Genomic DNA, 14032 nt, shown 5'->3' with positions numbered 1-14032 from the left:
TCATGCAATTTGGATGTTTTCAATATCCAGCAGATGATTTCAACATTCAGATACACTCTCAAACATACAAAAATATCACTTATCACTTCCATACAATGATAACCCACACTGCTGTTTTTACTTGAGCTGAGAATTTTGTTATAATCTGTGGATTTCAGAAATTTAATTGTAAATTACTTTACTACTGTCAATTGTCTGTGAGACACAAAATTTCCTTTATAACATTATTAATTGTTGTTGTTTTTTTTTTAATGTTGAAATCCCAGCTCTAAAATATGAATTAGACAGACAGACTCAATTTGTTTAAAACTTTGAGCTAAGTAACAACTTGTGGTATAGAAAATGGCAGCAATCATATCTTCATAATTCATATTTCATACCATTGTAACACACATGACTGAATGTCTGATAAAAAAATGAAATTTCAGGGTAACTTCTAGCAAAACCAAACTTAAAACAATATTTGGGTGTTTGCTATTTGGCAAATAAACAGAACAGATTTGTGACCAAAATAAACACAAAAAAATTCAGTTAAGAAAAATACCTCAATAGGCAAACAATATTTATGATACTGTGAATGCCATTGAATTTGGAACCAAAGCAAGTGGCCTCTACAGATTTATTTGTTTAGTTTATATTGGTGTCCATTGTATGTTAAACCCTGCTAATCCATTTGTATTTAAACAAAAATGTCTTTATTTTATTTCACACCAAAAAAATGTGTATAGTTAAAAGGTGTGAAAAAAGAAAACTTTTTCCGTATAACTTCTTTAATACTAAGGTCAGTTACAAACTTAGATGAACAAAATGTAGAATTAAGAGATAGATTAATGATTATCTTAATGTTTTCAGAATTCAATATGAGATGTTAACAAGTGAAATTTTTAAAAGCATTAATTGTATCCTTGACTACCTAGTAAAATTTCTTCGCTTGATTTTCTTTACTTTGTCTGAAAAAGAAAACAGAAGTCATTTTTATTCCACGTAAAGAAAATAATTTGACAGAAGTTATCAGAAAAAAAAACATTGCTTCGATAATTTAATTTTTTATCTGTGTCTTCCCCTGGACCATTGCTTAAATAAGATTACACACATTTTCTTGATTTTAATTTCACTTAATTATCAATAAGTGTTTTACAGTTTCCAACAAGTGAGCAAGACAATGACTTACGTATCCTTTCTGTTGAAAAAGCAGTTAGGTGATTTTCTTGTAAATTTTGTATAGATTTCTTTATGGTTTTTGTGTGATTTTATGTCATTCTTGTGTGATTGTTGTGTGATTTATCACAAGAAACAACTGACTTACCTATAAACCATGTAACCTATGAGTACCATAACTTGGGCTCCAAGAGCGACAAAGAAAAGGAAGGGAGATACACATCCTGATTCTACTGGTGGACAACTTCCCGCTGTAGGCTGCAATGATAATAAAGTGTCAGGGTTTACAGGGAGTAAGGCCAACAATACTGTAGGCTGCAATAATAATAAAATGTCAGGGTTTACAGGCAGTGAGGCCAACAATACTGTTGACTGCAATAATAATAAAGGGTCAGGGTTTACAGGGAGTGAGGCTCACAATACTGTTGACTGCAATAATAATTAGGTGTCAGGGTTTACAGGCAGTGAGGCCAACAATACTGTTGACTGCAATAATAATTAGGTGTCAGGGTTTACAGGAAGTGAGGCCAACAATACTGTTGACTGCAATAATAATTAGGTGTCAGGGTTTACAGGCAGTGAGGCCAACAATATTGTTGACTGCAATAATAATTAGGTGTCAGGGTTTACAGGCAGTGAGGCCAACAATATTGTAGGCTGCAATAATAATTAGGTGTCAGGGTTTACAGGCAGTGAGGCCAACAATACTGTTGACTGCAATAATAATTAGGTGTCAGGGTTTACAGGCAGTGAGGCCAACAATACTGTAGGCTGCAATAATGATATAGTGTCAGGGTTTACAGGCAGTGAGGCCAACAATACTGTAGGCTGCAATAATGATATAGTGTCAGGGTTTACAGGCAGTGAGGCCAACAATATTGTAGGTTGCAATAATAATAAAGTGTCAGGGTTTACAGGAAGTGAGGCCAACCCTACTGTAAAATCATGTGACTGAAGTGACTACATTTAGAGAAAACTTTGGTTTGGATTTTACTCTACAGGCAGCCATTTTCCTAAAACTATTAGCCTCTTTTATCTTAATATGAATTTTGATGCAATTAAACTTGCATCTAGATCTAATTGATGACATGGAAAAAAAATATAAGGTTTATCATAATTTTTGCCAAAAGAATTTTGAAAGCTGATTTAACCTTTGTGGGTGTCAAAGATATTCAATAAAAAAAAATCATTTATCAATTTTTGGGATTTTTTTTTAATTGCGTATGCAGTCTACTAAATTCCTCTGTACTTTTACAGTATCAAACACTCACCATCGGACGCTGCATCATATTAAGCGTATCAGATTTTACTGAGCGGACATTGTTATGTAGCTCTCTTATAATCTGGTCTATGTCGGCCGGGAGTCCTCCACCAGTGCCCCCTTGTTGGGCCCCTCCAGCCCCTACATTATTCTGTATATAATTAGCTTTTTGTTGTACGTCGTTTATTATATGTCTGTAACAGAGAAAATTGAACATTAAACAAAATAATCCACAGAATTAATATTTTATTTCGCTTTGACTAACTTAAAGAGCTAAGTGTCTGAAAACAGAAATAATCCTAAATAGACTGATGAGGAAAAACACTTGTTTGAAATCAAAATAACTAGCATTAAAAGAAAGACTTATTGAAAAAAAGACATCATGAAATTAAATTTTATCACAAGATTTTATTGATGTTTTAATCATTTAAATCTTTTAACATTTATTTACCTATTTTATTTAACTCTTTATCAAATAAATTCAACAGAAGATTTAGTGAAGACCAAACAATTATGATATAGATATAAAACTTTACTGTAAGCCTTGATCAACGTAATGATAAGAATACTGTATTTAGACTTAAAGTGCAGGTTTATCATAATCTATAACATTTTCTTGGTGAATACTGTAAAATATTGATTTTTGTGGGGAATTTATTTTCAATGATTTTGTTGGTACTCAAAAAGAAGTATTTTTTTAAAATAGACCTCGAAAATTGAGCCCCAAAAATATATGATTTTATATTAATACATTGGAACAGCAGGCCTACTGTAGATCTTGGTACCTTGTAATTAACCAGTTAATATTCCATTATCAAACTCACCGTATTTCTCTAGCGTTTGTCATAATGTCATTTTGATTATTAAGAACTTTGTCCACCTCGTGTCGTTGTATAGTAGAACCGAGCTGTGGTTGGTTACCGGCCTGTAATACAAAAATCAAATCTTTTATTATACTTCTAATTTATTATATAAAGGATCTTGCATAGATTTCATAAATCTCATATGTAATGGCAACAAGGCTAAGATTCTGTTTATCACAAATCTTAAGATAATTTCAAACCATAAATGCAAAGGAAGATAACAGCTAATCACAGATCTGCTTGACCAAATTATTGAACAAAGTGTGTCATGACAACAAATTTTTACTTCAGACACAAAAGGATCCTAATCACATACAATTCTCTACTAGACCAGTATCTAAGTTACTAGTTACAATGGGATTATCCTAGAAGTTACAAACCTGTCCTGGTGGTAAAGCTTGTCCTTGTCCACTTGGTAATTGACTAATCTTGGATAGCACCATTTCCTGTCTTCCTAACAGTTCGTCCAGTTTCCTGTTTAATAATTTAAGGGAATTATGCATCTCATTCTGGCCGTCAAATATCATCTTCAGTTCCTGTTCCCCCTGGGACTCAAACTGTAAAAATGAAGAAAACTGAATGATTGTCAAACCTTAGAGAAAAGATACAAAATTACAAAAACCAGCATCCATTGTATACCAGTAGTACTGGGATATCAACTTAAATCTATAACTGCTTATTAGTTATAATTGGACAGGCTTTTCGATGTAGTTAATTGATTTACATACCCAATCGGCTGACTGTGTGTTCAATATTATAGGAATTGGAAGTGTCCTTCCTTGCAGTAATTTCTTATTTTTTGTAAATACCATTCTTTTTAGCAATAAAAATGAAAAGGACTTATGAAAATGAATTGTAAATTGATCTCTATGTTGGTTGTTTGAAGGTTTACATCTATATTTATCAACCCCATCTAAACAAATCTGCAGCTACGATATGATAATGTATCTTCCCAATTTTTTATGATCAACATTGCAAAATTTTCACCAACCACTGGTTAAGCCTTTACTTATGTTTGAATAACTGGGGCCTGGACCTCAATTGATCAACTTTCCCCACTTTATAAAGTCATATTCAAAATCAATTTCAATACTTGAATTACAACTTTAACCTGCACAAACACCGGATGTGAGCACAAATGACTCAATGGATGTACAACAGATAAATTCAGGTCAGTACCCTGTTTTTTCACAGAACTGATTTAAAGTTATAAGTATGTTTGTAGATCAATATCAGCATATTTCTAAAAAACATATTTCCAATGCTGTCCATATCAACATCTTTCTTCACATTCTTCTGACTTCATCTACAATGTCCAAGTTATATCAGAATACCCGAGTTACATTAGAATATCTGAGTGATATCAGAATGTCCGAGTTACATTAGAATATCTGAGTTACATTAGAATATCTGAGTGATACTAGAATAAGTTATATTAGAATGTCCACATCATTTAGAATATCGGAGTTACATTAGAATGTCCTAGTTATATTAGAAGACAGACATACCATGCCTGGCATATCCAGATCCGGGCTGACACGATCGGGATGCTGCTGCTGGAATCTAATAAAAAAAAGAAAAATATCAGATATCTTAACCTTTGCGTCAAAGTTTGACCAAAATCTGTTAAGAATAAAGTTATTTTTTGTTTACATTGAATCTGGATCAGATGGGACAGTGATAGTGATGGGATGGGACAGATCAGGAGGAACATGGGCAACACTATTTGCCCAACCCCCTAACAATTTATGGCAAAGGGCATAAAACAAAAATGTTTAATAATAACAAAACACTTAACTATATCTTTTGTTTACAGTTTGACCTTTAGGGACAGGGCTTCACCTGAATTACTTTTGTTATCGATTTTTACCCAATCAATTGTATTTTATATCATAATACCATAGATATGTTGTTAAAGTAAGCGAATGTCAGGGGCAAGTTAGCCATTAACTACAAATAGTATGTCGTATTTTTACTGCAATTCATTAAATTTTTAAAAATTCTCTTTATGTAGGTATGTTTTACCAAGGTACTATTAATAATTATTAACTGTAACCTTGATGTTTCTATCAACAATCTATTCAGAGAAAGTTTGAAATAAATTCTTTTTTAGTGGTTGAGCTGTTAGTGTATTGCATTATCTCATCAGATCTGAAGTGGTTGTCTCCCCTGAATGTAATTTTTTGTTTGGTTGTGCTGTTAGAGTATTTTATTATCGCATCAGATCTGAAGTGGTTGTCTCCCCTGAATGTAACTTTTTTGTTTAGTTGTGCTGTTAGAGTATTGCATTATCTCATCAGATCTGAAGTGGTTGTCTCTCCTGAATGTAATTCTTTTTTTCAATCAATACACAGATAAGTGGGATATCATTTATCAGGTCAAAGATAAATCATATACTGTATCTATATACTTACTCTTGTTTTTGTTTTTCGAGCTGCTGATAATAGTCATCAAATTCTTTCTCATATTTTTGTTTCTCCTGCTCAGGAACCTGCTGCATGTCGGGCTATCAACACCAAATAAAATCTTATCAGTTACTACTTACTTTGACAACAGCAAACATGATGAAAAGTCATCAGTTTAAACCAATTAATTTAACAAAGAATAAGGGAGATAATAAAAATGTTCCAGACTGAACAGCGAACAATGTAAAGACTAAAAAAATAATCCCAGATAGCTATCGATCTATACAGTTTAAGTTTTGAGAGAACAAGGGAGATAATCTAATAGTCACAAAGTGGAATATTGCTATAACTCGGCTGTCTGTAAGAAAGGTCTACTATAGTAAGGGAGATAACCCAAATTAACAGGTTTTGGAGTCGCACAAACAAGCTCTATACCTAAGGATCAATTATGTTAACATATTTTTCCAGGTTTAACCAAGTACAGATGCAGACAAATACTGTTATTCTATATAGTGGGAAGCCAAGAAGTCTCTGTCAGGGTTACCTGGTTGTCTGTGTCAATCAGCGAATGAGTCAAAAACGCCAATACATCATGATCATCTGCAAAACAAAAACATTTAGTGTCAAAAATGTCACCCAGTTATAAAGAATGCTGGTAAACTATTAAATCAAATTTAAATTCATAATTTATTTTGATCTTATTTTGTACTGCTTTAAAGTTTTAAAACTGTGTCATCGAGCCAGCAAAGTAAGCTCTTTATGGGCAATGATTAAGGGCACACATTCTTTTACCCTGAATATAATGAGGGCATCCACTTCAAAGTAACTGGACCAGTCACACTGAATAAATTATCACTGTGGACTTTAAGGGCATACATTCTTTTGCCCAGAATAAAATAAGGACGTCCACTTCAGGGTATTTGGGCATAGGTGCAGTTATAGTATAGAGTATGTGGTAAAATCAGATGGCTTATAAACATTGTTACAACATCATGAGATTAACTAAACATTGTGTCGCAGATGTTGTACGTTATTACCAAATAATGAAATAGTATTTATATCTCAAAACACTTGCTGGTCAAGCTCAAAGCAACTAACCATGTAGTAAGATATCAAATACCCTGGTTATACTCATGTGACTTGACAGGCGACTCCATACTTCTTCACCACCGATTGAGGGTTCGAACCTCAATCACTGAAGTGAAAGGCCAGCCAGTTACCATTGTATCAAAGTGTGACCTCATACTTCTTCACCACCAATTGAGGGTTCAAACCTCAATCACTGAAGTGAAAGGCCAGCCAGTTACCCCTGTATCAAAGTGTGACCTCATACTTCTTCACCACCAATTGAGGGTTCAAACCTCAATCACTGAAGTGAAAGGCCAGCCAGTTACCACTGTATCAAAGTGTGACCTCATACTTCTTCACCACCAATTGAGGGTTCAAACCTCAATCACTGAAGTGAAAGGCCAGCCAGTTACCATTGTATCAAAGTGTGAACTCATACTTCTTCACCACTAATTGAGGATTCAAACCTCAATCACTGAAGTGAAAGGCCAGCCAGTTACCATTGTATCAAAGTGAGAACTCATACTTCTTCACCACTAATTGAGGATTCAAACCTCAATCACTGAAGTGAAAGGCCAGCCAGTTACCCCTGTATCAAAGTGTGACCTCATACTTCTTCACCACCAATTGAGGGTTCAAACCTCAATCACTGAAGTGAAAGGCCAGCCAGTTACCATTGTATCAAAGTGTGAACTCATACTTCTTCACCACCAATTGAGGGTTCGAACCTCAATCACTGAAGTGAAAGGCCAGCCAGTTACCATTGTATCAAAGTGTGAACTCATACTTCTTCACCACCAATTGAGGGTTCAAACCTCAATCACTGAAGTGAAAGGCCAGCCAGTTACCCCTGTATCAAAGTGTGACCTCATACTTCTTCACCACCAATTGAGGGTTCAAACCTCAATCACTGAAGTGAAAGGCCAGCCAGTTACCACTGTATCAATGTGTGATCTCATACTTCTTCACCACCAATTGAGGGTTCAAACTCAATCAATGAGGTGAAAGCTGAGCCAGTTTCAACTTAAGTGGTTGAAATGGGGAGTTTATAAATATCTACAATAAAAGCTTAATTGAAGTACTGTGGAGAAACAATAAGATTAATAAAAGGGAAACACCAAAACAAAAAACAAAGAAATTTCCCTTACCTGCTAGACCTCCAGTTGCTGCCGAGATTCCAAAGTATCCTGAAGCTGGGAGAACAACATTCTCCTGTCTCAGACATAACTCAAAGTCATCTTTGTTACTTGTAAGTCCATTGTTAAAGAAAACCTGCAAACATAAACATAAACACCTCAAATATCTGTCCCAAAACCAACAAGTAATTGTTAACACAAGTATTTTTTATTTTTCTCTCAAAACATTGCAGCATATTAAAACTTCTCTGTAATGTATCTTTTATAAAAGGAACATGAATACACAAATGTTTCAGAAATGAAGGAAACAAAAATATTATAAAAATGTAAATAAAGAAATCATCTGTTAAAAAAAACAGTTTTTACAAAACATGAAAAGTGAGAGAGTCTCATAGGACATGCTTTACCCAGCCAATTACATTAACTACTTCAGTCTATTACACCTCTCACTCAGACATCTATGTTTACCAAGAAGTCACAAAGTGTGGCATTATTCCATTCATCTGTCTATTAGTATTCACACTCAAACAAATGTTGATCTATCTATCTAATACATAGTAAATTTATATTTTGGTGTCAATTCTGTGTCTTCCATTGTTAATGTTTAAAGCATGTAGGGATCAGATGAAAAGTATCCAAGTTGTAGACGAAAAAAATAGATTACAAATTGTAAATTTTTGTATTTTTTTTTGTTTCCTTAGCAACAGCAAAAATATTGTACCTGAAAAAGGTTTTAAATAGCAAATTTTTTGAACATCTTACATTGCTTTCACTGGCAACACAAATGTCAAAAAAGAAATCTTAAAATAACACTCGGGCACAAGCCTATTTGCATTCAAATTCTATCGAGATCAGTGGATCAGCTATCGAGTTGTATTTCAGAATAGCAACTTGGATGAATTCACAAAATGGCTGATGCACTACATCACAAATTAATATCACCAAAAATGAGTTTTGATAGTGATAGAAATAACCTAACTGTCCCTGTATACTACAAAGAAGTGCCTTTGTGATGTGTAGCCCTGTTGTAGTTCATCCTGTACAGTGGGACTTACAGTAAGGATATTGTTGTAATACTCCACTTTGATGCGGACAGGGTATGGTTTGTTTCTGAAGTCACGTAAACATCCACCAGTCTGCTGTTGTAGACCATCACTGAAACAACATCACAACTTTCTTAGTTTTTATTCTAAATTTATTAAATCATTGTGTAAAAATACGTCAATTCACCAATCACACTGTCGACTTGTTAATATGTCTAAGTACTTTCATTTTTGATAGCCGATAGTTTAATATCTACATGTGTTGTGATCAAAAGTACTTTGTTCCAGAAACGCATCAGCATGGTATTTATTGAGATTTTACCAGCATAGTTTGAGGGTTTTGTCCCTCTCAATACATATATCATAGGGTTTTGTCCCTCTCCATACATATATCATAGGGTTTTGTCCCTCTCCATACATATATCATAGGGTTTTGTCCCTCTCCATACATATATCATAGGGTTTTGTCCCTCTCTCATACATATATCATAGGGTTTTGTCCCTCTCCATACATATATCATAGGGTTTTGTCCCTCTCCATACATATATCATAGGGTTTTGTCCCTCTCCATACATATATCATAGGGTTTTGTCCCTCTCCATACATATATCATAGGGTTTTGTCCCTCTCCATACATATATTATAGGGTTTTGTCCCTCTCCATACATATATTATAGGGTTTTGTCCCTCTCCATACATATATCATAGGGTTTTGTCCCTCTCCATACATATATCATAGGGTTTTGTCCCTCTCCATACATATATTATAGGAAATTGTTCTGAAATGAATCTCCTACTGATTTCTGTACTGAAAATAAATTTGATTGTATACTCATTTGCAGACATAGGTTCACGTTTAAGTCAACACTAAACTATAGCAGTTACTGGGTATAGTGATATGACACAGCTATGATAATAAAACTCAGGGAGGTACTAACCTTTGATGATCGTACACTTTGGTTCCATCATTAACCATGGCCATCACATAGGGATTATTGTGCTGTTAATAAAAGAAAGTAGATATACAAAAGCAATTCCTAGCAATATTGAAATAACCAATCAGAGGAAAAGGATACATCATTAAATTTCTTGTGAATTACAATTGTGGGTATTAAACGTGTCAAAGCTTAACAATAATCACAACAATCATAATTATCGCAATAATCACAACAATCATAATTATCGCAATAATCACAACAATCACAATTATCACAATAATCATAATAATCACAATAATCACAATAATCACAATTAACACAATGATCAAACTTGCAACAGATTTTATAATGATAAAAAAGTTACTTAATAGTCAAGACATACTAAGGTGAAAAAATGTCACTGCGTGATAATGTATTGGCACAGCAAGCATTTCCACATTCTTCTGGTCTTCTGGCCAATTCATATTATCTGTTTTATATTTACCTGTCCATCATTGTCAAAAGAGTCGAGAAAGATTCCCAGACCCTTCCACTGGTCATTACTGCCAAACACTGGCCCCTCAACGCCTCGCTGCTCCGAAAACCAAAGTGCCTGTAATGTTAAATTTTAGTGGTTAATACTTATCTCAATACATCAAATGAAAGCCTTGTCGTCTCCCTGTAGATTTTTAGTCTGTAGTACATAAAAATTACCTAGTCATTGTTCAAAGTGTAAGTTCAATCTATTTTTTTTTCAAAAGAAAATATCAACATTCAATACAAAATTTGCAAATTTCATCTAAGTGTACTATTCTGTCGTTTGAAATATGTTCACCTCTGACAGGACCAAATGGTGATTATCACTTTTTACCATCTGTTTGTATAACTTGCCTAATTTATTTAAATAGGCATGTTAATCACACAGATTAATATTTTATCTAAAATATCAGTCTTAATACGTATATTTTTATCAACACTTCAATTAAAATTCCTTTGATTTATATATAAATCGGTGCCACAAAAGAATACTTACCATTCCATCGGCACCTACACGGCCTCTCCCTGTGACCTTGAAAACCATTTCTACAGACCACATGGCAAATGTTGTCGGATTTTTCGCCCATACTTGTCCTACAAAAAATTCAATATACAGTGAAAGGTCAACAGAAAAACTAACGACAGGTTATGGAGTCCCATCATTCAGCAATTTATATCATATGACAGATATCTACAAAAAGGAAGTGTACACAATGGGGAGATAACCCATAATATACATCTGAATATCATATAGGAATGAGTGAAATCAAGTGTTAGTCTTAATTTATAAGCCATTTGACTGGAGCAGTCCACCACTTTTGTTCAAAACAATTAAATTATTGTTGGTATGTGAAAGTTATCAAAGCCCATATTAAATGTCATTATCTCAGTACTATAGCAATATAATGGATCATTATTTTAATTCCTTTAATGAATCAAACCTGGGACCTCAGTCTTACTAGTCTTATCCCCAACTGATCAAGCAAAAGAGAAGATCTTCCTAGCCTTGTGTTACATCAGAGGAGAATTTGCAGCTAGGTTACATAATCCCCCTTCCTGGAAACAACTCCACCTTGAGCTTCCTGAGATTACAATGATGCTTATGGAGCACTGCTAAGTATAATTTCTGAGTTCCTCCATGGTGCTAATGTAAGAGGTCATTTTGTCTCAAAAGGATTTCAAAGATCTTTTGTTTGCCTATTTTTGCTCACTTGATTGAACTAATGAGCCAATCCCTGTAGCTGAGCAGTATATTGAGGGTAGTATTGAAATAATTACACTCGCACACGTAATTCTGGGAACTACTAGGTAGTTTCTCCCCAATAACAGATTCCTGAGATGTATCACTGTATATCATATCAACATTTCCAATCCTTTATCATACTCTGGGTACTTATCAGAAATAAAATTGCAAATAAATGTAAAACAATATAACTTTATCAAAGACATAAACAGCTAAATTTATTCTGATACAAAAAAAAAATATTTGGTAAAACAAGTTTATGGTACAGGTCATACAAAATTACCTTTTTTGCTTCTTAATGAAGGTGTAATTCTGATGTTCTCATCACTTGCAATTGCATCTGTAAGAAATAAAAACAATTAATTACATCTAAAAGAAAATCATACAATGTAAAATATTTCTAAATCAAACTTAGTAGATAGCAAATATTCAAGAAAGATATCTTTTATTTAGTGTTAAGTGAATTTATGATCATCTTGATCTGTTTCCTATGAATTTTATTTATAAAGTCAAATTCATCAAGTTGTTCTATACAAACAAAATGCATCAGTATCTACCCAAAAAACAAGATGTGGGTAATTTTGGTAAAATTCAGGATACAAAATAAGAACAAATAAAATACTGAATTTCCAGGTCTTCAAATTACCCAGACAAGATACCTATAACCTTCCAGCTACTCTAACCATGATAAAGTAAGTTAATTACATAACATGTCAAACCAAAGGAATAATAGTGGACCATAACCCTAAAGGAAAACCTCTATAGGCTTAAGGGCAGATAAGGCTTTACTACTGATCATCATAGCATTAGTCTATCAGGCCCTGGTTCCCAGTTAGAACTAACCTGTAGTAATTGGAAAATTCATATTGCCGACACTGGACAATTAACACTGTCAAATGTAAAATCAACACTAAAAATATATCTGACCTGTCTCAATAAACCTACAATTGTAAAATAATGAAGAATGTTTCCAATTTTGGAAAATTTTCACTAACACCTGGTTATGTCTAACCAGCCTTTAAACAGCTGGTGCCTGGTCTACACTTATATATAGTTTGTATTTTTATCATTTACAGAACAGATATGAAAATGTAGTTTAAAATGTTTAATAAGTGTATTCAGTGTCACCCTACTATGACTTGTAGTATGTAGAATGAAAAGGAACAAAATCTTAACAGTGATAAATCTATGTGCGAACTCCAAGTCCTGTCTCGTAAAATTCTGATGTTAACTTTACATTTTGGGGCCCATTGTCGTTAGTACTAAAGTTAAAAAATAAGTTGTAGATTGATCATGATTATTAAATTTATACACAAGGTCTTAAGTTTTGTTCAGTAATTTTATGATGTTTTCTTTATCATCAGGATAAAATTTGATCACCATGTTATAATGATAAATCTCTTGTATGCTCAAAGACAACTAAAAATTAATAATTGAAGGTAAGGGATTTACTGTGAAGTATAAGAGTCAGTAAGCACATACAATACATGCTCATCATTACCCATCAATGAGGAACCAACACCCCAATCTCCCAGTCCTCGGTTTTGTCTATCAGTATGTTACTGGTAATGGCAGTTTCAAAATACAAGGAAACATTTATTAAAAGAAAATATTTTAAACTACTGAATATCAACTTATAGATTTTTTGTGTGTATTTGGCAGTATTGTTATCTCCGGTTGTATCAATACATTGAACATTTACTTATTAAACGTGCAGCACTTGTAAGACCGCAAACGAAAATACTTCAGAATTTCAAATCGTCTATTTTTCAGCATCTGTTAATGTGTGAATTGTACACCGATAAAAATGCATTTATAGTTATAAATTTCATATAATTTAGACCTAGCTGTTCCACAGTGTAAGCCAATTACTATGATATAACATAAAATCATTTCTGAATTTTGATTTTGGTCCTTCCATATGTTCGCCGGTAACTCTTCATTATATCGTTACACGTGTACTAAACTCTAAACCAAAACAGCTGATGGACATCTCGTAGTTTCACAACTTACCTCCGGAATATTCCCAAAATGGCACACTTTTATCACTTTGCACCAAGTGTGGACCTTTAAAACTATACTTGTATTCAAATCGTGGTTTCCAATTTACGCATTCTGCTGTAAAAAACAGCGAAAACAGGAGCACCGTCCACAACATCTTTGGTTTGCAACCGGAAATTATCAGTAAGCGCCTCTTACACTGAAAATTAGGAAGGGGGATAACTCTCAATTACTCGCACCTGTCAAAATATGAATGATAATCCTGTGTTGCCCACGACAGTGGAACAAAAGGGCGGAGATCAGGGCTGTAATCCGATGACACGTTGCAGAAGGCTTGAGGCACGTTAACCACCGACTCTAAATAAAACACCACGTTACAGCTAACAGAAAATTGGCGTA

General features: G+C 33.8%; 1 protein-coding gene across 1 annotated transcript; it reads right to left on the bottom strand.

The window, feature by feature from the left end:
• Positions 1 to 866: 866 nt before the first annotated feature.
• Positions 867 to 13790, bottom strand: LOC132555958 (protein ERGIC-53-like). Its single transcript, XM_060220347.1, has 15 exons — positions 13646 to 13790; positions 11916 to 11972; positions 10886 to 10983; positions 10358 to 10465; positions 9874 to 9935; positions 8947 to 9046; positions 7904 to 8027; positions 6232 to 6287; positions 5697 to 5788; positions 4791 to 4845; positions 3663 to 3839; positions 3244 to 3344; positions 2430 to 2613; positions 1307 to 1416; positions 867 to 950 (listed from the first exon to the last, which is right to left on the bottom strand). The coding sequence occupies exons 1-15, from the start codon at positions 13788 to 13790 to the stop codon at positions 914 to 916; spliced, it is 1506 nt and encodes a 501-aa protein (XP_060076330.1). The 3' UTR covers positions 867 to 913.
• Between the last annotated feature and the right edge of the window lie 242 nt (positions 13791 to 14032).

Source organism: Ylistrum balloti, unplaced genomic scaffold, assembly GCF_031769215.1.
Source record: "Ylistrum balloti isolate Yb309-2 unplaced genomic scaffold, AGI_CSIRO_Ybal_v1 Utg369648, whole genome shotgun sequence".
NCBI classification, from domain to species: domain Eukaryota; kingdom Metazoa; phylum Mollusca; class Bivalvia; order Pectinida; family Pectinidae; genus Ylistrum; species Ylistrum balloti.
The sequence above is the reverse complement of the archived record's forward strand: the minus strand, read 5'-3'. Positions and strand labels throughout refer to the sequence as shown.